The sequence below is a fragment of the Bombyx mandarina genome, chromosome 28 (assembly GCF_030267445.1).
Source record: "Bombyx mandarina strain Sakado chromosome 28, ASM3026744v2".
In the NCBI taxonomy this organism is placed as follows: domain Eukaryota; kingdom Metazoa; phylum Arthropoda; class Insecta; order Lepidoptera; family Bombycidae; genus Bombyx; species Bombyx mandarina.
The window spans coordinates 9,707,090-9,731,968 of record NC_143233.1 but is presented as its reverse complement, the minus strand read 5'-3'; the positions used below and the strand labels follow the sequence as shown (position 1 = coordinate 9,731,968).

Sequence of the window (24,879 nt, the reverse complement as noted above, 5' to 3'; positions counted from 1 at the left end):
CCTGGTGTTAAGTGGTTACTGGATCCCATAGACATCTACAACGTAAATGCGCCACCCATTTTGAGATATAAGTTCTAAGGCCTCAAGTACATTTACAACGGCTGCCTCATCCTTCAAACCGAAACGCATTACTGCTTCACGGCAGAAATGGACGGGGTGGTGGTACCTATCCATGCGGACTCACAAGAGGTCCTACCACCAGTAATTACGCAAGTTATAATTTTGCGGGTTTGATTTTTTTATTACACGATGCTATTCCTTCACCGTGGAAGCCAATCGTGAACATTTGTTGAGTACGTATTTCATTAGAAAAAATTGATACCCGCCTGAGATTCGAACACCGGTGCATCGCTAGATACTAATGCACCGGACGTCTTAACCTTTAGGCCACGACGACTTCAAACTTACGACTTACCTTGGCGAAATCTGTGATTATAGAACAATAGAACCATAATAATGTTCAAACTTATAATATCAATTAATTATGGTCGAATTTCGACTACAGGGCGCCAACTACTTATTGCAAATGTACACTGCGTGGGTTCTTCTCAATTTCCTTACAACGACTCTTCCTTCTTCAAAGCTACTCGCGAAAAGACCACCGTTATATTAAGATGGGCTCCTCAGCTCTCGGCAAATATCTAAAGTAACCTGATACGTGGACAGAAGGTGTGTCTGCGGCGCGGGAGGCCGCGTATTAATGGACCCCGGGGACTCCGAGATCGATATAAGCGGAAAGCGGTACGACTAATGGATTAGTTGAACGGGGCGAGGGTTGAATGTATCTTAAGTCGAACCGTATAACATTTTAAAATTTCTGCTAAATAATAAATAACTGGAAACTAATAACGCACGTTTATCCAGCCCTTAATTAGGATTCTCTAGGTTATGGGTACCAGAGACTGACATACATACATACTTAGATACGTTTAAACATATACATAGACCTATAGATAGCATACGAATACAGAACATCCAAAAAGTTTTTATATATTCTCAAATAGAATCTGCACGCGATAAAGAGGCGATATTTATGCAACAGTGCGACAGCATTCCCCTCACTCCGTACACAAGTATACTAACAAATCCGTTGCAGATATAATGCACAAACAACTTGTTACACCGTCGGATTGTGTGCAAGTAGCGATCCTATTGATATATGCGGAGGCACGTGGCGCAGAGCACTCGGGGTCTGACCGGTTTATCCGACAAAATTATATCCGGTAGCTGAAAGAATTCGTCCCTGATTGAACGAGCTACGTAACTTTCAAGACGTTAATTTGCTTTACTGATATCATCAAAACACAAATCATTATGCCAACATTATTTATTTATTTATAACTTTATATACTAGACAGAATAAAGGCGGACTTAATGCCATAGGCATTCTCTGACAGTCTACCTTAGGGGAGTGCAGAGATGAACCTTGATAGGTGTAGTGTGATAGTGATATTACTCAAACATATAAAACATACATAATATTTATAGATACAAATACTCGTACTTAAATAAATACATATACATAAATATATACATATAAAAATATATTTAATAAACATTATCAAACATAAAATAAATTTGTGGAAAATTCAAGTTAAATCGATCGCTTTCTCTACGCGATTGTACTTACTATTGTGCTAAGTTTGGATTTATTTATGTCAATACAGTGTTTAGGGCATAACGTTTTATTGTTACGTGACGCCATAAAAACGGCGTAACGAATATTTTGCAAAAATTAATTGCAAATTTTAATTTCATCTAATGCATATTCTATGTATCCATTAATACGTAAACTGTTATTGAAATTTGATTGAGAATTTTATTTTAATTGATAATTGATTATCAGGGGCAAAGCCAAAAGGCTGCCTAAAGCTGAATGAACACCGCGGAAGGTAGGTCATTATAATGTCGCACGAAATGTGATCAAAAAGATCTCTGGAAACGCACTGTGGGTGTTTTTTTTTTTTACTGTCATAGTAGGCAGACGATCATACGGCCCACCTGATGGTAAGTGGTCACCGTCGCTCATGGACGTCAGCAATGCCAGGGGCAGAGCCAAGCCGCTGCCTACCGTTAAGTACTCTTCACAAGCCTCGTTTGAAGAAGGACGTCATAGCGCTCGGGAAACACCGTGGAGGGGGCTCATTCCATAGCCGGATGGTACGTGGCAGAAAAGATCTTTGGAAACGCACTGTGGATGAACGCAGCGGTTCCAGATAATATGGATGAACTCTGCTCCGATGGCGGGAGGTGCGATGACAAAAAGGAGATGAGGGGATCATGTCGAATAATTCCTCAGAGCATTTCCCATGGACCATACGGTATAAAACACAGGAGTCCCTCCGTGAATAGGTGGGAGGTGCGATGATAAAAAACCATCATGGCGGTATCAGCTCAAAAAATTCCTCAGAGCACTCCCCATTAAACGTTGGATACAACAGAAGTGCCTTTATAGACAGAGGGGATCCAAACGATTCGGTTGCAAACTTTTTTTGAAGTGAGACTTCTTTAAACGCGTTGAGAGTAAAATTTAACTCGCGACAGATTCGTTATGGCTAGAGAGAAAAGGTACACTCGACTGTGGAGAGAGGGAAAGGACAAAGCGAGTTAGGTCGTTTCTCTTATACACAGCATTCCCTATTACCAGAGAAATTCAAAAGAAGTTTAACTTCTTTCACGTGCACCATTTTTTTTCTTTTTTAAATATAGATCACTTAAAAACACTATCTGTATATAACGATCAAATTTTGAAGAACACTTTGTAATTAATAAATATGGTTTTAATTACACCAGTTGCGGTATCGTTCGTTTGATATGTGTGTGTGTGCATGAATCGAACCTATTCGAATGTTTAATGTCCTAAAACTAAAATAATGGTGTCGTTGGACGCTAAAGAACATGTGAATAGCACTGGCCGTGCAGTTTGTCAACGTTAATGAGCATCTCACATCCGGCGTCAGGACGCGAGGTCCGTCCACTCGGCTATCCGATACACGCGCACGCTTGATTACATAGAGCTAAAAACTATTTGGATACGGTATGTGAAACCGGTTATGGGTATGTGGTTTACTGGTGGTAGGACCTCCTGTGAATCCGCACGGGAAGGTACCACCACCCTGCCTATTTCTGCCATGAAGCAGTAATGCCTTCCGGTTGGAAAGTTAGGGCAGCCGTTGTAGGTACAACGGCTGCCCTAACTCAGTATAGGTATACTGAGACCTTGGAACTCATATCTCAAGGTAGGTGGCGGCATTTACGTTGTAGATGTCTACGGGCTCCGGTAACAACTTAACACCAGGTGGGCCGTGAGCTTGTCCACAAACCCAAGCAATGAATAAAAAAATACAATATAACATATAAACATAAAAAACAATTGGCTAGGAGCACAGTTCGGATGCCGGATCCAAACGTCACTAGCTCGTTGCGCCGCTCATGTTTGCCCCGGACAAACAGAGTTGTAATGATACCTCGGCTAATTAAGGAGCCCGACTGCAAATACTTGGCCGCTAGAAGAGAACGCGCGCCGTGAATTATTTATTTTACCCTCTTTGATTTCGTCTCGTGCTGTCTACGGCTTAATTGCTTTGCAGTTGGTTTTGTTAAATAAGCGCGGTCGTCGAGTGGGGTTCGGTGATGCGGACCGGCCGGTATTGAAGCGTCTGTGGGATACGGTAGCTGACTCCTCAGGTTAGAGCAACGTGAGCTCACCTACTCGTCCGGTTACGCTGGCACAACCAGATGTTACCAGGGTACCAGGGTACAGGGTTACCAGATTAGGTAGGGAAAAAAAAGGTAACTGATGTGTGCTGGGTGTGCAGGAGTTCGTATACAACTCGAGCGATATTTTTAAACATATATTAGTATTTGTATGTGTTTGGGCTTGGTTCTTTTGTTTTTATATTTTTGAGCGCAATCGATATGATACTTGGTAGGTAATTTTGTTAGGAACTCACCGAAAGTCTGTGTTTGTAGTTATAATATTTTGTAGCACTATCTTCATGGAGTGGCCACTCCTGTCTTCTTTCTTTTTATCTTGATGAAACACTTTCAGTTTTTTTAAGTACTTAATTAGCTGCACTCAATATTCACTAGTTTTTCGCGATCGCACAATTTTTGATGCGCACGATTCAAACTCGACTTTTTAGCGACATTGATATAGGAGGGGAAAGGGGCGGGACTATATCGATGCGCTCTCAGTTACGTTCAAAAATATTAATGCTAATTATCCATTTAACGACCGTCTGGTGTAGTGGTAAGTGACATGGTCACTACACAAGGGGGTCGCGGGTTTGAACCCCACCAAGGAAAGATATTTGTATGATAAATATAAATGTCTTTTCCAGGGTTATGGATGTATATTAAATATGTGTATGTGTATAATAAAAATCTTACATTTATATCCGTTATCTGGTACCTGTAACACAAGTTCTTTACGAACTTATCACGGGACCAGATAACGTGGCGTGATTGTTAGTAAATATTTATTTATTTATTGCAGATAGCGTAAACAGTATGGTTACTATACTTAAGTGCAGAGACTCCTTGTTTGGGGCTAGGTAGCCGCGTGATTTATCCCTGATCATTTAAATGTATTTCGGGTCCGGACACGACAAATGAAGCGAAAGCGCGCCACCTAGTGGATTCGAACCGCAACTACCCGGCAAACATCGGCTCAGTTCGGGTGGTGCTCTTCGGCAGAGTTAGAATCGAAGCACATTCGTCGCCTGACTTAGGAAGAGTGAAGACGTCTCGGAACTGTCACATCGTTTCGTGCTGTGCAGACTCTTTGCACGATCACCCATCATACGTCAAAAAATAATGAAGATTCTGCGACATGTGTGTATATCAAAACTCGGTACCGATATCGATAATTCACCTGAACGATCTGGTGGTCCAGTTCGGCGAGGGCTCGTAGGAGATGCGCGGTCCTGGCCGCCTTCACGAACCCTCCGCTGTGCTCCAAGACCGCCCCGGAAGCGAACAGCATGCAGAACTCCGCCCTGGAACCACAGACGCTCGTCCCGAGGGCGCAACGCAGCGACTGGATGGCCGATAGTCGTTCTGAACCCTGAGAATAAATTCAACTTGGATTGAAGTCGTCGTGGCCTAACGGATAAGACGCCCGGTGCATTCGTGTTGAGCGATGCACCGGTGTTCGAATCTCAGGCGGGTACCAATTTTTCTAATGAAACACTCAACAAATGTTCACGATTGACTTCCACGGTGAAGGGATAACATCGTGTAATAAAAATCAAACCCGCAAAATTATAATTTGCGTAATTACTGGTGGTAGGACCTCTTGTGAGTCCGCACGGGTAGGTACCACCACCCCGCCTATTTCTGCCGTGAAGCAGTTATGCGTTTCGGTTTGAAGGCGGGGCAGCCGTTGTAACTATATTTGAGACCTTAGAACTTATATCTCAAGGTCGGTGACGCATTTACGTTGTGGATGTCTATGGGCTCCAGTAACCACTTAACACCAGGTGGGCTGTGAGCTCGTCCATAAAAAGCCATCTAAGCCATAAAAAAATAAAAAAAAATAATTATTAGTGGTGATAGGGCCCTTTGTGAGTCCGCACAGGCAGGTACCACCACCCTGACAATTTCTGTCGTAAAACAGTAACGTGTTTCTGTTTCAAGGGGTAGTCATTGAAAAACTGAAATCTAGAACTCATATTTCAAGGTGGGTGGCGGAATTTCAGTGGTTAAGATCTATGGGCTTCGGTGACCCCTTAAATCAGGTGGGCCGTGAGATCGCCAACAAGATGTAATCAATAAAACAATCGCTTACTTATATGTTAATATGTCAGATAGTAAAACCGCACAAGAAAATTACACTATCTCGCTTATTTGTGCCGTATATTTTAGCTTAATATTACATAAACAATGAAAATAAAAGTGAGTCCATTTCATTTTATTGCACTAAGCCTTGTTGATGCTGGAGTCTCATCAAACAAATATTATTTTAGTCTATTAAAATTTGTAACAATATATTTCTAGTTTGGCTCGTGGTCAAACTCAGTCCTGATTGTAATTTTAAAATTAATATTATTTAGAAACAGTGTGACCATTTCCATCGTGAAACAGTTACTTGTTCGATTGAATACAATTGACATTTAGACCTAATATCAATGCGAGTGGCGGTATTCGCGTTGTGTTGTCCATGGACCGTGAGCGGTTTTTTTTCCTACCTAAGCTGAGAGCCTTGAGAGGCTATTTCAGCGTAACCTTAACTAGTAGGTGAGCTCACGGGGCTCAAACCTGATGACGTTGCTAACACGAACCCTAGCAAGAGCCGTGCTTCGCAGGATCTACCACCGGATCGGAAACGCGACCCACTGAGAAGATCCGGCAAGAAACTGTGGGCTGTGTCTGGGTTCAACTATCTGTGCAATGAAAACGGCTCTAGTGTAGCAATTTAGCACTCACGCTGTCAACCTCGCAGGGGTGGCATAGGTCGGCGCAGACCGTCAGCAACGTCTGGATGCTCTCCCTGACCTCGCCAGCCTTCTCGGCGCGTGAAATGCAGCCGCAAAGGCAGATGTAGCTGCAACAAATTAAGATCGTTTAACGTACCTTCTAAAATCACGGAAACACGTGCCTCTTTATGCCCCGTAGCTATTCTGGATTCAAGTACTAACGCACTTAGTACTGGTGGTAGGACCTCTTGTGAGTCCGCACGGGTAGGTACCACCACCCTGCCAATTTCGGCCGTGAAGCAATAATAGGTTTCGGTTTGAAGGGCGGAGCAGCCGTTGTAACTATACTGAGACCTTAGAACCTATATCTCAAGCTGGGTGGCGTATTTACATTGTAGATGTATATGGGCTCCAGTAACCACTTAACACCAGGTGGGCTGTGAGCTCGTCGACCCATGTAATAAAACATAAAATAAAAAAATAATATCTACGTGAAGTCGTTTTTCTCTAGGGCCTTAGAAAACTTAGCCTTACTAAATTGAGAACATCTGTTTTTTTTTCTACGTATTCGCTGGTAGCCTAAGGGACTACGACTATTCAAGCTACGCCTGGACGGTCACGGCTTAACCTGAGAGATTTTGCTAACACTAGCCCTAGCAAGAGCAGTGCTTCGCAGCATCTACCGCCGCATCGGAATCGCGACCCACTGAGAAGATCCGGCGAGAAACTCAGTGGGCTGTGTCTATCGGTTAATTTACTGTGACCGGACGGTGACCGGTGCTTGAGGTACCTAAAAGCACAGTTAATGAATCAGGAGGATTCGCTATGACGTGTTTAGGGCGATGTCGACTGCTTACGATTCGGTCCACAGGATCGGGTATGGTTAAGTTTATGGTTAGCCGATGTTTCTACACTAGTACTAACTGTATATAGTAATTCAAATAAAGAGAGAATGGAGATGCGCTGGTATTTTAAATATAATCTAATAGGTACTTGATCTATTACTTTTTCTAATGAAATATATATTTAACAATTGTTCACGATTGACTTCCACGGTGAAGGAATAATAGCATCGTGTTATAAAAGTTCTCTTGCTAGGGCCAGTGTTAGCAACACCTCCCGGTTTGAGCTCCGAGAGCTCACCTACACGCTAGGGTAACGCTGATATAACCTCTGAAGGCTATCAGCATAGGTATAAACTAGCGACCCGCCCTCGCTTCGCTTCAGAAACTGTAATTTATTATTGATTTCTCCACTATTTAATGGATGTTATTATACATATAAACCTTCCTCTTTAATCACTCTATCTATTAAAAAAACCGCATCAAAATCCGTTGCGTAGTTTTAAAGATTTAAGCATACATAGGGATAGATAGATATAGGGACAGAGAAAGCAACTTTGTTTTATACTATGTAGTGATAACTAAAAAATAAAAATAAAACTTAACAAACGCGACGTAACAAAGCCCCTATAAGCCTTGAATTCAACTTAAAATCACAATTCTTTCGTATTGCGAAACAAACAGTACTCGTATCGATTAGTTAAACATCAAATCTGAGTCTGAAGCATCTTCCACCTCGGTACGTATCCAATTATATCCGCGGTAAATATTTACTTTGAGAAGGTAGAGGTGAGCGCTTCTCAACATTTAGCCCACGAATTAATAACCGAATAGACATCATCTGTCTCACTTGTTTGAAGGGTGGGGCAGCCGTTGTAACTTTACTTCTTGTGTGTGTTTATTAAAAAATTTGCGTCTAGATAAACTTCCATTTGGTAACAATTTCATTATATTTTTCCTACGCATTCGCTGGTAGTCTAGGAGACTATTCCAACTACACCGGGACGGGTAGGTGAGCTCACGGGCTCAACCTGAGAGAATTGCTAACACTAGCCCTAGCAAGAGCAGTGCTTCGCAGAATCTACCGCCGGATCGGAATCGCGATCCGCTGAGAAACTCAGTGGGCTAACAATTTCAATATAACGCTGAAGTTTGACAAGCACCGTCCAAATCTCGACTTCTGTGGGGGTAATTCGAATTACTCGCGCGTACTTTTGTATGTACTCTGTAAGCGTTTCGCTGAATTGATAATTTTAGAAAATGTTTTTTAAAATCATTTCAGAATGATTACAATAATTAAAAGGATAAAAAAAAGTTGACGGCTCCCAAATTCAATACAAAATTGTATATTGTATGACAGCACTAGCAAAATTCTGCTTCTGCAAAAGTCTGCTTTCAAACAAAATTGTTTTATTTTAACAGTTTGGCTCTAGTTTCCGACAGAATCAACTAGATACCAATCTTGATATTATCATGAATTTTAAGTCGTACAAAATAAAATCACTTTAAAAACAACCAATACACGATACAATTTCTCGTCATCGATTTAAGGCTACTGCATACCGAACAAAAAAAAAAAGAAAAATCCAAAGCTACAATTCTCAGAAAAGCGTTCTAGATTAATTTATCTTTAACTGTCACTTAAGTCTATTGATACAGACAGAATATATAAATACCAAAATTATCCTTATTCGGGTGTTCCATAAAGACGTATTTCCTAGGTTAACGCAAAGGTCCTGAGAAGAAAATATTTATGACGCGTGACTGACCAATCAGAGTGCCTCAATCAAGAGTTCGAATTTTAAAATTCTCAACATTCCATCGGGCGCCATGTTTTTAACAGTATTTTAAGTGATTAACGATGAGTTACTGAACTGAAATTTGATATTAACGAATGCTTCTTACTCAAATTCGAACATGAGGTTTTTTTTAAGGGATTTTATGACATGGTAACTAAGACTAGTAGCTTTTAGTAGTTTCTTTATTTATTGCGTAGATGGGCGGACGAGCTCACAGCCCACCTGGTGTTAAGTGATTACTGGAGCCCATAAACATCTACAACGTAAATGCGCCGCCCACCTTGAGATGAGTTCTAAGGTCTCAATATAATTACAACGGCTGCCCCACCCTTCAAACCGAAACGCATTACTGCTTCACGGCTGAAGTAGAAAGGGTGGTGGTACCTGCCCGTGCGGACTCACAAGAGGTCCTACCACCAGTAAATTTAACCAGTAAATTTACCAGTTAATTTTTTTAATAATATTCTAACGATACATAATTAAACAGGTTATTTTCGACCCTACATATGCATACCTATTTGATTTGCGGCCGAAATAAGCAGAACTGTTTTACAGATTAATGCAGTGTCAAATCAGGTTTTACCCAGGATCCAGATATCCTGAGTCGGAATGCACTTGGTATGGCTACTACGAGATTCTGGCGGATATATATATATATACAAAAGGGCCAAAACTTAACGTGCGTATCGAAAAAAAGGACCGAAGTCATTTATCGTACACAATATTTTTCAAGCAACCCCGTAGCGATAGCTCTAAATATAAACCTAATCTCGTTGGGTAGTAAAACGTGACAGATGCTTTTAGCATTCGTCACGGCTAGAACAAAAAAAGGGTACGTTTAATATGTAAGTGTGTATAGTGACGTCACTGTTCGAAAAACGGTCGCTATTATTACGTATTTTTAATTAATTAACTAAGACTGACAGAACTGACCGGAATAGATGGAGACTGGCAGTCGACAAGCGGAAAAGGAATCACGATCCTCAGCATTGAGGGAGCGATGGAGAAGAAGAAGAAGACGACTGGCAGAGCAGAGCTCATAGTCGAGCCAACCTTATACGAGCTCTTCAATATGCCGATATCACAGATGGGTTATCTGTGGTCAATATAAATGACGATACCCAATTCGATAAGCATAGAAGGTTTCCGTTTTTTTTTAATTGCTTAAATGGGTGGACGGTCTCACAGCCCACCTGGTGCTAAGTGGTTAATGGAGCCCATAGACGTCTACAACGTAAATGCGCCACCCACCTTGAGATATAAGTTCTAAGGTATCAGTATAGTTACAACGGCTGCCCTAACCTTCAAACCGAAACGCATTACTGCTTCACGGCAGAAATAGGCAGAGGGTGGTGGTACCTACCCGCGCTGAGTCACAACAGGTCCTACCATCAGTAAAACCATCAGTTACTTTTGATATATGTTTGGTTCATCGCATCTAGTACACGTAAATAGACCGAATGTTATATATAACATGGACTCTCAATCCCCCTTAACAATTACAGCACCAAATTTATGAATTTTGTTTTCTTATTATGCCACATTATTCTATCATCGAATACACGTTCTTTCATACTTGAAGCTTTTTAAGGAATATTACCTATGCCCATCGAGATTTACGTAGTACATAATATCTCGATGCCTATGCCAGAGAACACGCTGAGTAAGCTAACAGACTTTTCATGTCACACGTATGTACATATAGATAAGTTTAATCTGAAATTCGACCATAGATTTCAACATTATTTTTCAACTTGAAGACTAAAAAAAAAATCAATTCAGTATACACTGGCATTTGTCTTTGACATCATTAAAATTACTTTTTAATACGCTCTTATTAGCTTCATACGTATGTTAGTATGTAACGGATTCTTTGAACATGATTTTGACCCCCTTCAAAACGTCGGATCAACTCGAAATTTGGCATACTTATTAAGGACCGATGGCAATTCAATATTTTAAACAGTTTGATCCGTTATCCTAACTAAGATAATCAGGATTAGCGATTTTTTGTTTTCCTGAGAAACGGAGTGTCTGCGTCAAGGCCAAGAAGGGAAACTACCAGGCGCACCGATCATCTCTTTCTCGGATAAGTTACAGACTGATTAATATGAAATTTTGAAACTTTTTAAAAAAAGATGGAAAAAATTGGAATTCAACTAAACAATGAAAAATTAAATAATAGTTTAAAAAAAATAAAAAAATATGCTTTTATAGAAAATCAAACTAAAAAATAGAAAATAAATTTTAATAAATTTGAATTAAAAATAGTGTAAGAAAAAATTATTTTATTATAAAAAAAGCGCGGGGTGCATGGGATATCAATAGTTATAAATTTTTTTGATAATATCCTGAAAAGCACCCTATACCTAAACTATTATTTATTACGATTCGTAATCGCGCAGTTTTTATCGTTAAAATTGTAAAGCAGTCGAAACGATTTTTTCCCCCTATCTATCCGCTGCTAGCCTATCAAACTATTCCAGCTACGCCTGGACGGGTAGGTGAGCTCACGGGCTCAACCTGAGAGAATTTGCTAACACTAGCCTTAGCAAGAGCAGTGCTGAACAACCCACTGAGAAGATCCGGCGAGAAACACAAGTGGGCTAAAAAGATATAACAGTAACAATAAAAAGGGGATAACACTTTCTACTTTGGAGCCACCGATATCAGCAAGTATTGAAAAATGCAAATATGTTTAACATGATATTTAAAAATAATTTTTTCTTCTACCAATTCGCTGGTACCTAGGCGGCACTGAAAAATTTGGTAATTAACGAAGTGACACAACATTACTATTTAAAAATGTATTTATTGCTTTTCGAAGTATTCTCCGCGAAATTTGACACATTTTTCCATACGATGGAACCAATCATTGAAGCAACCATTCCATTCGGAAGTTGGGGTCTCCAAAATGGCCGTTTTGTAGGCGTCCACAGCTTCTTCAGGTGATGAAAATCTCTGTCCACGCAATTTATTCTTTATTTTAGGGAAAGTATAGAAATCATTAGGGCTTAGGTCGGGGCTGTACGGCGGATGGTCTAATAATTCTATGTTTTCTTGCTCTAAAAACTTTTTTGTTCTGTGCGCGGTGTGAGAACTCGCATTGTCGTGATGGAGGATGATGCGGCGGTTGCAGTTCTCTTTACGGAGTTCAGAAACGACCCGTGGCAAACAAATGCTAGCATACCATTCTGCATTAGCCGTTCTTTGTCCCTCAAGAGGAATAGTCGTAACATGGCTGGTTTTGGAGACAAACGTGGCCACCATTTTTTTTGCAACACTCCGTGAACGAACAATTTTTGTTGGCTTTAACTCATTTTCGAACACCCAAACTCGTGACTGGTCTTTTCTGGACTGGTCGTACGCGTATATTCAGGATTCGTCACCTGATACAATGTTGTATACAGCATTTGAGGATCCTGCGTGGAATCTTTCGAGAGTTCTGACGCACCAAGTAACGCGAGCCGCTTTTTGCTCTTCACAGAGCGAATGCGGTATCCATCGGGAAAACAACATTTTTACACCTAATTGTTCATGCAAGATTATTTGTATTGGACTCATACCAATGTCTAAAGTTGCCTGAATTTCGCGGTATGTAACATGTTTTTTTTTTTTTTTTTTTTTTTTTTTTTTATTGCCCTTGTAGGCAGACGAGCATACGGCCCACCTGATGGTGAGTGGTTACCGTCGCCCATGGACTTCAGCAATGCCAGGGGCAGAGCCAAGCCGCTGCCTACCGCTTAATACTCTCCACAAGCCTCGTTTGAAGAAGGACATGTCATAGCGCTCGGGAAACACCGTGGAGGGGAGCTCATTCCATAGCCGGATGGTACGTGGCAAAAAAGACCTCTGGAAACGCACTGTGGATGACCGCAGTGGCTCCAGGTAGTATGGATGAACTCTACTCCGGTGGCGGGCGGTGCGATGGTAAAAACGAGATGCCGGTATCATCTCGAACAATTCCTCAGAGCACTCCCCATGGAACATACGGTACAAAATACAGAGGGAACCGAAGTCCCTCCGCAGACCCAGAGGTTCCAAACGATCCGTGAGACCGGGATTATCGACAATCCGAACGGCTCTCCTCTGTATGGAGTCAAATGGAAGAAGCTGGTATTTGGGAGCCCCGGCCCAGAGATGGGAGCAGTACTCCACGCGAGGCCGGACTTGTGCTTTATAAAGCAAAAGCCTTTGTCCAGGCGTGAAGTACCGCTTCGCTCTGTTGAGGACTCCCAGCATTTTGGACGCCAACTTGGCTTTGCCTTCCAAATGACTCCGAAACTGGACATCGCTTGAAATGTCGACCCCAAGTATCCCAATACTCTCGGAAGGTTGCAGGGATACTCCTTGGAATTGCGGCGCCATGACAAAGGGGTCCTTCTTCGCAGTGAACGCGCAAACTTGTGTCTTTAACGGGTTGAATTGAACCAAGTTCAATTCACCCCATTTGGAGACTCGCCCCAGAGAGTTCTCCACTTCAGACACAAGTTTTGATCGTCTCTCTTGCACCACGCTCCGAGAGAGACTCTGATGGCCGATATATCGCGCATCCCCCGTGCTGTCATCCGCATAGCAATGCATGCCATCAATAGACAGCATGTCATTGATATACAGGATGAAAAGCGTGGGGGAGAGCACCGAACCTTGTGGAACGCCAGCGTTAATGGTCATGGTATCAGAACAGTCACCGTCTACAACGACCGTGATGCTCCGCCCATCCAAAAAGCTAGCGATCCACTTGCAGAGACCCTCGGGGATTCCGTAAGATGGTAGCTTCGACAGAAGTGCCCTATGCCAGACCCTGTCGAAGGCCTTCGCGATATCAAGGCTCACAGCAAGAGCCTCGCCCTTGCTCTCCAAGGCTTCAGCCCACCTGTGAGTAAGGTATACAAGAAGATCGCCAGCTGAGCGACCGTGACGGAAACCGTACTGTCGGTCACTGATCAGCTGGCGATCCTCCAGATACTTCAGGAGTTGTATATTAATTATTCGCTCCATCACCTTGGAAAGCAAGGAAGTTATCGCGATAGGCCTATAGCTCGATGGGTCCGACCGGTCACCCTTCTTGGGGATAGGGTGGACGTGGGCAGTCTTCCATGAAGACGGAACCCTGTTAGCGCAATAAGAGATGCGATACAAACGCGTTAGCGCAGGCGTCAGCTCAGGGGCGCACGTTTTCAGAACCACTGCAGGGATGCCGTCTGGCCCGCTCGACTTATGGACGTCCAGGAGTCGGAGTTCCCGCCTGACTGCACACTGTGTAAAGCAGATCTCCGGCAGGGAACTATCACACCGGAGGATGTTCGGTGGTGTGGCACCCCCGTCGTCCACAGTCGAGTTCGAGGCGAAGAGTTTGACCAGAAGGTCAGCCTTCTCTTTCGCACTATGGGCCAGACTGTCATCGGACTTGCGTAGTGGTGGGAGACTAGACCTGCAAAAGTTACCTTCTGCAGCTTTGGCGAGCGACCAAAAAGCACGGCTCCCAGAGGGATAGCTCTTCAGTCGCTCGCCAATTCTAGCAACGTGCTCCGATTTCGCCCTGGCAATAACCTTCTTGTAGGACCTGGAAGCGGCGTTATATTTCCGCCTTTCCTCTGAGATGTTAGGATCCCGACGTCTCCTAGCATCATCCCATGCCACGTATGCGGACCGCTTGAGGTGTGCAGCATCCCTGCTGGCATTGTTATACCAGGGTCTGCTGCGACCCCCAACGGGCACTTCAGAGGAGGGAATAAACAATTCCATCCCCTGGAGCACCACGTCTTTAAGACGGTCCGCACAGACGTCAGGATCAGCAGAGGAAAAGCAGAACCGCCCCCATGGGTAGGATGCGTAAAACTCACGCAATCCATCCCAATCTGCTGACAAATACTGCCAAACTCTTCGATACCTGGTCGTCGTTCGACGACTAGGACGAGAGAGTGGTGTGGCAGCACGGATAAGGCAGTGATCAGACGATCCAAGTGGAGCGTCGACCACCACACTGTATCCGGCTGGATCGGTGGTCAGCAGAAGGTCCAACAGAGAAGGCTCATGCCCCTCAATATCTGGGACACGGGTGGGCTGTGTCACCAGCTGGGAGAGGCCGTAGGCCAAGGCGAAATCGTAGGCAGCCCGACCCGGGAGGTCAGTGGTTCTGGACCCCAACCACTCTTGGTGATGAGCGTTAAAGTCTCCAAGAACCACCACCTCCGCAGATGGGTACTGCTCAAGCACGCGGTTAGTCCCCTCTTGCACATGCTCTATCAGAGCTGAACCTGCATCACTGCTGTGGGACCTGTACAGGCACGCGTAGACTCGGGTACAGCCCCCGTGATCTACGCGCAGCCACAAGAGGGACAGGTCCCGTTGTTCGAGGCTTCGTAGACGGCGACAACAGACATCAGCCCGGACGAATACACACACCCCGGCTTTACGCAGGAAGTTGTGCTCCAATACGTAGCCGGGGTATTCAAGGTACGAAGTATCATCCGGAGCAGATATCTGCGTCTCCGTCAGAAAAAGAAGGGCAGGCTGCGCCGTCTCAAGATGGTGGTGTACGGCGTCGAGGTTACTATGTAGACCCCTTACATTGCTGAAATCCACATTAAATGTGGAATGGGGAGTCGCCGACAAAACCCTTTTCCTTTTTCGAACTTTCATTTTTTTTATTTGGAGAGTGGGATTGGGCGGGGTAGGATGTTCGAGGCGAAATCGTGACAATACCTGAATAAAGCGCGGAGCACAGTACGTGCTCGACCACGGGTTGCGTGAGCGACTGACGCAGGGCATGGAAGGGCCCCCAGTCCACCCTGCGTGCGATCGCCGGGATCCACTCCGGTCTCCGACTCCGGCACGACGACCGCACGACAGGATTTTACACCGGTTGGCGGGACAGCTTCCCGGGGCGGAGTTTAGTAGTGACACCCGGGTTCAGGTCCCCAACTGACCGGCGGGCGGCGGCGAACACCGTTTCACTGGGTCTCCCTATACCCCCGTCAAACAATCACGTCCCGCGAGCTCACACGCACGTCTGCTCCGCATGTTCCAGGTATCGCCAAGATTCACCCCCAACAAGGAAGAGGAAAGGGAAGGAATAACACTGGCTCTCCAACCCACACGCCGGAACACAGCTAGGCTATTTGGCGGCGGACTCTAGTTGGAGGGTGGTCGCCAGCCAGTCGGACAAGTCCTACCACCGATTATGTATTCGGCTCCCGTTTTGCACCACCCAGGGGTCACTTGTAGGGAATCGCGGGTTAAACCTACGGAAGCGGGAAGCAATCAACCCCCTAGTCAACATGTCGATCTTCCTCAATCAGCTTACGCACAGCATCAACGTTTTCTTGGGTGACTGCAGTTTTTGGACGACCTTGACGGGGATCATCACTGAGCTTGACACGTCCACGTTGAAACTCAGCAAACCAGCGATAAGTTGTGGTTTTGGATGGGGCTTCATCACCAAATGCAGAAATCATCCGGTCAACACACTGTATTTGTGTTAAACCACTTCGAAAGTCATAATAAATCATCGCTCTTGAATTTTCTCGAGTCAATTCCATTTTCTCAACGACTAAACAAGTTTGACAAAACCTCGTGACAAGACCGAGAATCTTTTTTTAAATAAATAAGTGGTATTCGATTTTTAAAACCAAGGAGTTTTCAATTAAAAAGATTTTAATATGACAGGAACAGTGGAAATATTCCATTCCCGATACTTTTAGTGCAGCCCTCGTAGTCTAAGGGACTATTCCAGCTACGTCCGGACGGTGAGCTCACGCGCTCAACCTGAAAGAATTTGCTAACACTAGTTCTAGCAAGAGCAGTGCTTCGCTGAATCTACCAACGGATCGAAATCGCGACCCACTAAGAAGATCCGGCGAGAAATTCAGTGGGCTGTGTCTCCCATAGACACGAAACGATAATGACGACAAGAAAAAACGCTTTTAAACTGTCGTAGTAACTTTAATTACGAAAACCAGTTCCTCAAGTCAATTATCTTAATCGTGTCAGAGTTGTCTGTCGTTCATAGCGATTTTAAAGCGTTATCATTGCCTTACTGTGACATTCTGACACTGACAGAACAACAAGAACTGAATAATCCTTAAAAAAATAAAAATGAATTGCTGTTCGTTAGTCTCGCTAAAACTCGAGAACGGCTGGACCGATTTGGCTAATTTTGGTCTTGAATTATTCGTGGAAGTCCAGAGAAGGTTTAAAAGGTAGATAAATATGAAAATTCCTTTTGTTTGTTTTAAATTTATTTTATACAAAAGTTTGGGTCTTTTATTTATCGATTGAGGCACTACGAAGTATGCCGGGTCAGCTAGTGATTAAAAAAATGTAAAAGTTAAACCTCCCGAGCTACAAAATTAAATTTGGTAGTGACTTATCAACAACAGATTCCTTTAACGCGTTCTTCGCCAATAGCTTTATCGATCGCATTTCATAATACGAACGCGTGAGCTTTGACGAGCCCTCGTGAGCTCAATACATAACAGGCCAACGGTATAATGGTGCAGCTCTATAAAAATTACGGAAAATGGCAGATTTTGCTTTCTGTAATTCCGAATCTGTAATTTTGAACACTATGTATATAGGAAAACTTCTTAAGCCCATTTGCCTTTACTCCACGTGCGACATTTCAAATTGAGAAGAAAATAAAGTCGCTAAATGCAAACATGCTGTATAAACGCGTGTTGGCGCCAATGATTCATTTCTTGACGTAGCCCAATCTTTGTACGGTTCTAAATCTGAACGCGCTAATGGAAGTCGAGCTTGCGGGACGCGATCGAGCTTCGGAACAGTTCGGGTTGTCGTATTACAGGAGATGCTGTAATTTAGAGATTCTTCGACAGGACATAAACTTTAACGAAAAAAATGAGTGATTTATAAAAAAAATTAATTTTTTATAGATACTTCACATAATTGTGGATGTTTTTTTTTTTGCTTAGATGGATGGACGAGCTTACAACCCACCTGGGTTTATGTGGTTACTGAAGCTCATAGACATCTTTTTATTTATTTTTTATTGCTTAGATGAGTGGACGAGCTCACAGCCCACCTGGTGCTAAGTGGTTACTGGAGCCCATAGACATCTATATCGTTAATGCGCCACCCACCTTGAGATATAAGTTCTAAGGTCTCAGTATAGTTACAACGGCTGCCCCACCCTTCAAACCGAAACGCATTACTGCTTCACGGCAGAAATAGGCAGGGTGATGGTACCTACCCGCGCGGACTCACAAGAGGTCCTACCACCAGTAATTACGCAAATTATAATTTTGCGGGTTTCATTTTTATTACACGATTTTATTCCTTCACCGTGGAAGTCAATTGTGAACATTTGTTGAGTACGTATTTCATTAGAAAAATTGGTACCCGCCTGAGATTCGAACACCGGTGCATCGCTCAACACGAACGGACCGGACATCTTATCCTTTAGGCCGCGACGACTTCAAAATATATATACATAATATAAACACACACAAATATACTACACCCTGTACATACTTGAATTACCTGTGTACTACATTTTTACATTTAGCACTCACAATGTTTCGACAGGGACATCGCGATCCATTAACATTAACAAAACACCATTGATCGTATCATCGGCCGATACTTAAATCCTAATTTTATCAGTTGTGATAGCGACTATGACGTTGTTGCCGAAATGGCGCCACTTCAATGTCCGTATCGCGGATTCTACTACGCAATGCCGCATTTGAGTCGTCTATTATCAAAGATGGCAATCTGTGCATTTGGACAAAAAAATGTTATTGATATGTCAATACAGATTGATTTGAATATAATCGTCTCCTTCAAAGAATACGGTTCAAAACCTGCATTAAATAAAGGTTAATACTTAACCTGTTATTTATCTAAGATGTCATTCAGAAGAGTTTTGTGACTGCCAATGGAATACAAAGTCAATAATTCGTTTTTCTGATTTACCAATAATTGTCTAAAAGTCACATTGCCGGCTTTGATAATAGTCGACTCATTTATGTTTTGGAGGTGCCGATACTTATAAAATAGTACATTGTGCACCGCGGGAGAAAAGTTGGACATTTCCTCCCGCGTGTAAAATTGTCATGCTGGAGGAAATGTCCAGCTTTTCTCCCGCGGTGCACATACTATTTTTTCTCCTACCAGGCCGATAGTTCGTGGAGTACCGAGCCGGGGTCCAGAGGTCCGGAGGTAGGGGCCGTACTCATAAAAAAAACAATGTAACGGTTTTTTTATTTTTAAATAAACTACTACTAATTGAATAATAACGGTCTGATGAACTCATATCTGTTTAATACGTCACTATTAAATTTTATTGCCTTTTGTTTATTTCACTTTTACACTAAACACAATCTTGTAAATTATCCGAGCACAACAATGGCGGAGAATTTTAGGTGCGTGAGAGCAGACGTAGACATTAACGCGCATGCGTACTTGTCAGTACCCAGGGAGGAAAAGTTACATTTTCTTCCCTGTACAGCGGGAGGAAAACCGAACTTTCGACGTAGGCAGGAGAAAAAAATGTTTTTTTTTTTTTCAAGACAAAAAATTTCATGACTAAAATTCGCTTTGTGACTTCTGTGTGCTTATTGCGAGTTTTTTAAAGTTCTCGGTAGCGTAAAAGTGAACTTAGATTTGTATGGAGTTCGAACGTTTGACGCTAGGGGCGCATTCCAACTGCATACAAATTTGAATTAGCTTTTACGATATTGGGAACGTTAAAAAACTCGGTCTAAGCACACTGATGGTACGCATGACGTCATCTCAAGTTGTAGAATAGATTGCCTACGTGCGATCCGATGACCGTGAGACTCGTTAGCTCAGCGGTTAGAGCAACCCGTCTGATTCAGTAGAGGTGGTCGGGGGTTCAAATCCCTCACGAGTCGTTTTTTTTTTTTAATTTTACAAATTTTCCGATTTATAGTCCCACGGAATCTAAAGCATACCTGTAATTAATGATAATTAATTTAAATTTTAATAACAATTTTAAAAACAAAGTTGGAAATTTGTTTTTTATGAACATGTAATAAAAAAAATACATTTTATGTCATATTTTTAACGGGGGAATGATGTAGCGGCCTTCCTTAGTTTATTCTGTGTCGAAAACAGGTTGCAAATTGTCGTGTCTTTTATGATTATCACCCTACATAATACACATGCTCTATATACAAGCACAGACTTAAAAAACCTATCACACCTTTCTTTGTAGCTTAAATCATTCCAACCTGCAAGACCACCCATAAATACTTATAGTATTTTTTTACGGGAGTCAACAGAGGCGCAACATTATCTTGGGGATGAGCTTAACATTCTTTATTGGATTGCATATCAGATCAAACCTGATCGCCGTGTCATATATGATAACTTGATATCGAATAATTATCGATTATTTTGTATCGATAAACAATATATATTTAGTAACGATAATTTTGGATCAACATTCAGTATTGATTGTCGCCAAAAAAAAATAGAGACAGTTAAAATATCTATACGATGACCATGTCGTAACAAAAGGTTTTGTGTAATTTTTACAAATTTTATAAGGATAGCAATAGCCCACTGAGTTTCTCGCCGGATCTTCTCAGTGGGTCGCGTTTCCGATCCCTTGGTAGATTCTACGAAGCAAGGCTCTTGCTAGGGTTCGTGTTAGCAACAACGTCAGGTTTGAGCCCTGTGAGCTCACCTACTCGCCCGGTTACGCTGACATAGCCTCTCAAGACCATCAGCTTAAGTAAGAAAAAAATGGTTTATTGATATGGTTAAAATTAGCAAATTTGCCGATAGTAAGCCGTATTGTAAGTTCGCACGGATAAAAACCACAATCCTGCCTTTTTCTACCGACAACCAATCTACGGGGTACAAACAAATTTAATTATAATACAATCAAAGATATTGATCGCGTCACACGTGGCGCTTAACACACACACTACCACACGACTACTACCAACAGTGAATTTACGCATAGTACAGAAATGCCTAAAATTAACGAGCCCCTCAAACATGGCAACACCGTAAAAAGAAAGCACTCAAACGTAGAAGGCGATTTATGATTCGTTTAAAATATTTTCCTTCTTAATTTCAGTCAGATTAAAGTGACGCGAGTATTTCGGCGCCTTTTACTCCGAGTGATGTATGGGACGGGCGTCAAGATCGCGCACTATAGGATCGACGCTGTTAACGACTAGTCTAGATTGAGCTATGGTGTGGTAATGGCGTTGACGAGCATGCAAGCTCATCGTACACCTGTCACTGAGGACGTATACAGTTGATCTGCAGACATTTTTATTTTTTATTGCTTAGATGGTTGGACGAGCTCACAGCCCACCTGGTGTTGAGTGGTTACTGGAACCCATAGACATCTACAACGTAAATGCGCCACCCACCTTGAGATATAGGTTCTAAGATCTCAGTATAGTTACAACGGCTGCCCCACCCTTCAAACCGAAACGCATTACTGCTTCACGGCAGAAATAGGCACGGTGGTGGTACCTCACAAGACTCACAAGAGGTCCTACCACCACTAATTACGCAAATTATAATTTTGCGGGTTTGACTTTTATTACACGATTCCTTCAACGTGGAAGTCAATCGCGAACATTTGTCAAGTACGTATTTCATTAGAAAAATTGGTACCCACCTGCAAGATTCGAACACCGATGCATCGCTCGATACGAATACACCGGACGTCTTATCCTTTAGGCCACGACGACTTCAACACTGCTCTTGCCAGTGTTAGCAATGTCTCCTGGCTCGAACCCCTAGAGCTCATTTACACGTTAGGGTTACGCTGACACAGCCTCTCAAGGCTATCAGCTTAGGTAGAAAAAAAACTTATTTGTGTCGATGCCTTTGATATATTTATAATTTTAAATATCAGGGGTTTAATTTTTAAAAAACAAGACCCACATAAACCAGATCACCACACAAAAAGAACGTATTTATGTTTCGAGAACTTCCACCGTCTTTATGACTAAAAATACATTGTAGAAAGCCCACTGAGTTTCCCGCCGGATGTTCTCAGTGGGTCGCGATTCCTTTCCGGTGGTAGATTCTGCAAAGCACTGCGTTTATTAGTGTTAGGAAATTCATTTAGGCTGATCCCGTAAACTCACCTACCCGTCCGCACGCAGTTAAAACAGCCTATTAGGCTACCAGCGAAATAGGTAGGGAAACAAAAATATTGAAGAAGAACAGTGCATGCTATAGACGACATACAGTACGATAATTCAAAGGAAAAATTAAGATCCACAGTTTTTTTTCTTCATTTTTTAGGTATTTGACCCGCAATGTATCATATGCAAATACGCAAGATCAACCACCCCGGCCAACGAATTCATTTATCGATACGTAATAATAACATCCATCTGTACCGTGAATACCAGTTTTATTTACGTATTTATTACCTGGACATCAAAAAATGAGGCGCGAAAATCATAAATTATAGATAAAATTCGGTTTTTTTTATAAAAAATCGGAGATCTTATCGCTTGCTTTCTATTCAAAGTCCCCGAGGCCTAAACACCCAGTTCTTGTCTCAGCTAACAGATGAGCAGGACGGATAATTGGGCCATAGCCATAGCTGTGTTTGGCCCAAGTCTTCAAAAGATTGAATTGTTTAGAGTAGACCAAAATTCAGTATCCAGGACGCTAAAGCAGTAGGACCCCTGTCTTGGGTACTGCTTATCTGGTTTCTGGCAGCTTCGCTTCTGAGGACTTCATAGGCCAATAAACGATTTTCAAAACAGATCCCAGAGACCAAGCTAGACTGGACTAAGTTGAAATACCCTCAAACGCGACAAACATTTTAATTGTACAGTCAATTTGTATTTATTGAAGGAAGTTTATAGTACTATCTTTAAATGTTCGTCTGTGATGTTTAGTTTTGTTTTGAAAGACGTCAGTGATCTACACTTCCGAGTGGCGTTGGCTGTTTATTTGTATTAGTTATGAGTGCACTTAAGTGAATTTAAATTTGTTCGGTTTTTTTTATATATATATGCGTTTACGCTATTTCGATTGGGATTGATGTTCAATAAAAACATGATTTTGTGTTAATAGCTTTCAAGAGTTTTTCATACGCTTTTATTGGCTTGGTACCTAGCGGAATCTTTGAACGAGTTATCCGCCCACTTTAAAACGTTGGAATGAGTTAAAACTTCGCTAACTTATCAAGGACGATGGCAATTCATTAAAATTTAAAATTTTCCAATTAACCTGATCAGGAACTTCAAGATTAACGGACTACTATGGACGGTTAAAACACGGCAGTGTTTACGGCCACGCATATGTATGATTTACGTAATATGATTTTAGTCAATATTTACAGTAATTGACATATACATGACAATAGCGCCCAACACTCAATTTTTTTTAAAATAATAAGTTATTTTCTACTTTTTATTTTCGCTAGCTCCAAAGACATGTTTTTACTTATTTAAATTATTATTAATTTTATATTATCTTATACCTTTAAACGAGCAATTGTTGTATATTAATATATATGTATATAATCTGAATCTCGGAAACGGCTCCAACGATTTTCATAAAATTTAGTAAACGGGGGATTTCGGGGGCGATAAATCGATCTAGCTACGATTTATTTTCAGAAAATGTTGTTTTATTCGTGTTTGCAATAATCAACTCTTCCCGACATCTATTGGCGAATACTAATTTTAATACTATTTTATACTATTGAATTGAATACTACTTTTGAATACTATTTTTAATATTTTTGAATACTATTTTTCGTAATTGAGGGCAACTAACCGCTTTAAAGACAAATGACGGCGTTATAAAAAAAAAAAAAAAACCGGTCATCGTCTAGTATCAATAATGCGACCTATTGAGAGTAAGTAGTTCGGACCGTCTTATGCGTTTAGCTGGACCTGTATTTATCTATCGGCATACTAATGGCTAATGACCCTACACACTGGCCTGATATCGGTTCATACAGTTTTAGTTACGTAATTATTTAGGTATCATAGACCTTTCTACCACGGACCTTTCGATTTCTGCATAACGACAAACTGCTCTGAATCTAATGTCAAATCAAAAAATCACCCCATACGATCCGAGATCACGCCCTAACTCATGTTAAAATGGTTTTTTTTATCACTCCGCGGTGTAGTTAACGGCGGCGACACCTGTTGCTCGAATATCATCTGATTTAGGTACTCCCAGTTACATTTAATGGTACGGAATGAATTAAGAATACGTGGGGGCTATCGATCGGTTCAGTGATACAGTGCATCTCGTGAATGATGCAGAAGTGAATTTGGAACAAAAACAAGTAATGCCCGTTTTTAATAGGCTTTTATTAGCTTCAGACGTATGTATGTTAGTATGTAACGGAATCTTTGAACATGATTTTGACCCCCTTCAAAACGTCGAATTAACTCGAAATTTGGTATACTTAGTAAGGACCGATGACAAAACAACATTAAAAAAAAATTAAAAAAAAAATTTGAAAAAATTGAAATTCAACTAAAAACTGAAAAATAAACAAAAGCGTGGGATGCATGGTATCAGTAGTTATAAATATTTTATGAACAGATATGAGTAGAAGGGTTATTTTGATAATATCCTGAAAAGCACACCACGCTTTTTTTACAATAAAATCATTTTTTCTTACACTATTTTTAATTCAAATTTATTAAAATTTATTATTAGGTATATTAGGCCTTATTAGCGATGATTAGATACTGCAATTGCAATTGGATATTAGGAGCGAATCCTGCGTTAATATCGTGTCCAAAATGATGTAATGTGTATTTATAACTTTTTCCGCAGACGAAGCTCTAAGCCTATTGGCCAATATAAGATTGG

At 41.8% G+C, this 24,879-nt stretch overlaps 1 protein-coding gene across 5 annotated transcripts in view; it reads right to left on the bottom strand.

Moving 5' to 3' along the window:
- ssp3 (short spindle 3) overlaps window positions 1-24,879 on the bottom strand; it is an 86,708-nt gene that overhangs the window by 15,138 nt on the left and 46,691 nt on the right. For all 5 annotated transcript variants that reach the window (XM_028179535.2, XM_089739010.1, XM_089739012.1 and 2 more), the window contains 2 exons: window positions 6,430-6,547; window positions 4,877-5,068 (listed from right to left, as the gene is read on the bottom strand). In XM_028179535.2, coding sequence (XP_028035336.2) covers window positions 4,877-5,068; window positions 6,430-6,547 — 310 coding nt within the window. The remainder of the gene's footprint in view (window positions 1-4,876; window positions 5,069-6,429; window positions 6,548-24,879) is intronic.